The sequence below is a fragment of the Eimeria mitis genome, genomic scaffold (assembly GCF_000499745.2).
Source record: "Eimeria mitis Houghton genomic scaffold, Emh_scaff5228, whole genome shotgun sequence".
Lineage (NCBI taxonomy): Eukaryota > Apicomplexa > Conoidasida > Eucoccidiorida > Eimeriidae > Eimeria > Eimeria mitis.
This window is the reverse complement of record NW_013573515.1, coordinates 1,904-2,177: the sequence shown is the minus strand read 5'-3', so window position 1 is coordinate 2,177 and position 274 is coordinate 1,904. Positions and strand designations below refer to the sequence as shown.

The following is a 274-nucleotide window of genomic DNA, read 5'->3' as shown; positions in this document are numbered from 1 at the left end:
CAGCAGCAGCAGCAGCAGCAGCAGCAGCAGCAGCAGCAGCAGCAGCAGCAGCAGCAGCAGCAGCACCTTTTTGTTCAGTGATTCTGCCGATAAAGGCAAATATAGGAATGCCATCGTCCGGCTGCTGCAGGCCAAAATACTGCTGCTGCAGCGCAGCTTTTGCTTCGTAGTGATCTCTAAACCCTAATGCAGCTATCGCGTCTAGCCGACGCTGCAACCAACAAACCCTAAACCCTAAACCCTAAACCCTAAACCCTAGAGTAGAGTATTATTC

The 274-nt window shown here is 51.8% G+C and overlaps 1 protein-coding gene across 1 annotated transcript in view; it reads right to left on the bottom strand.

The window, feature by feature from the left end:
* The window catches only part of EMH_0080640 (glycogen synthase, putative), a gene marked incomplete at both ends in the record, with an annotated part of 2,326 nt that overhangs the window by 719 nt on the left and 1,333 nt on the right, over positions 1-274 (bottom strand). Inside the window, one exon of the mRNA XM_013500283.1 lies at positions 67-211. Coding sequence (XP_013355737.1) covers positions 67-211 — 145 coding nt within the window. The remainder of the gene's footprint in view (positions 1-66; positions 212-274) is intronic.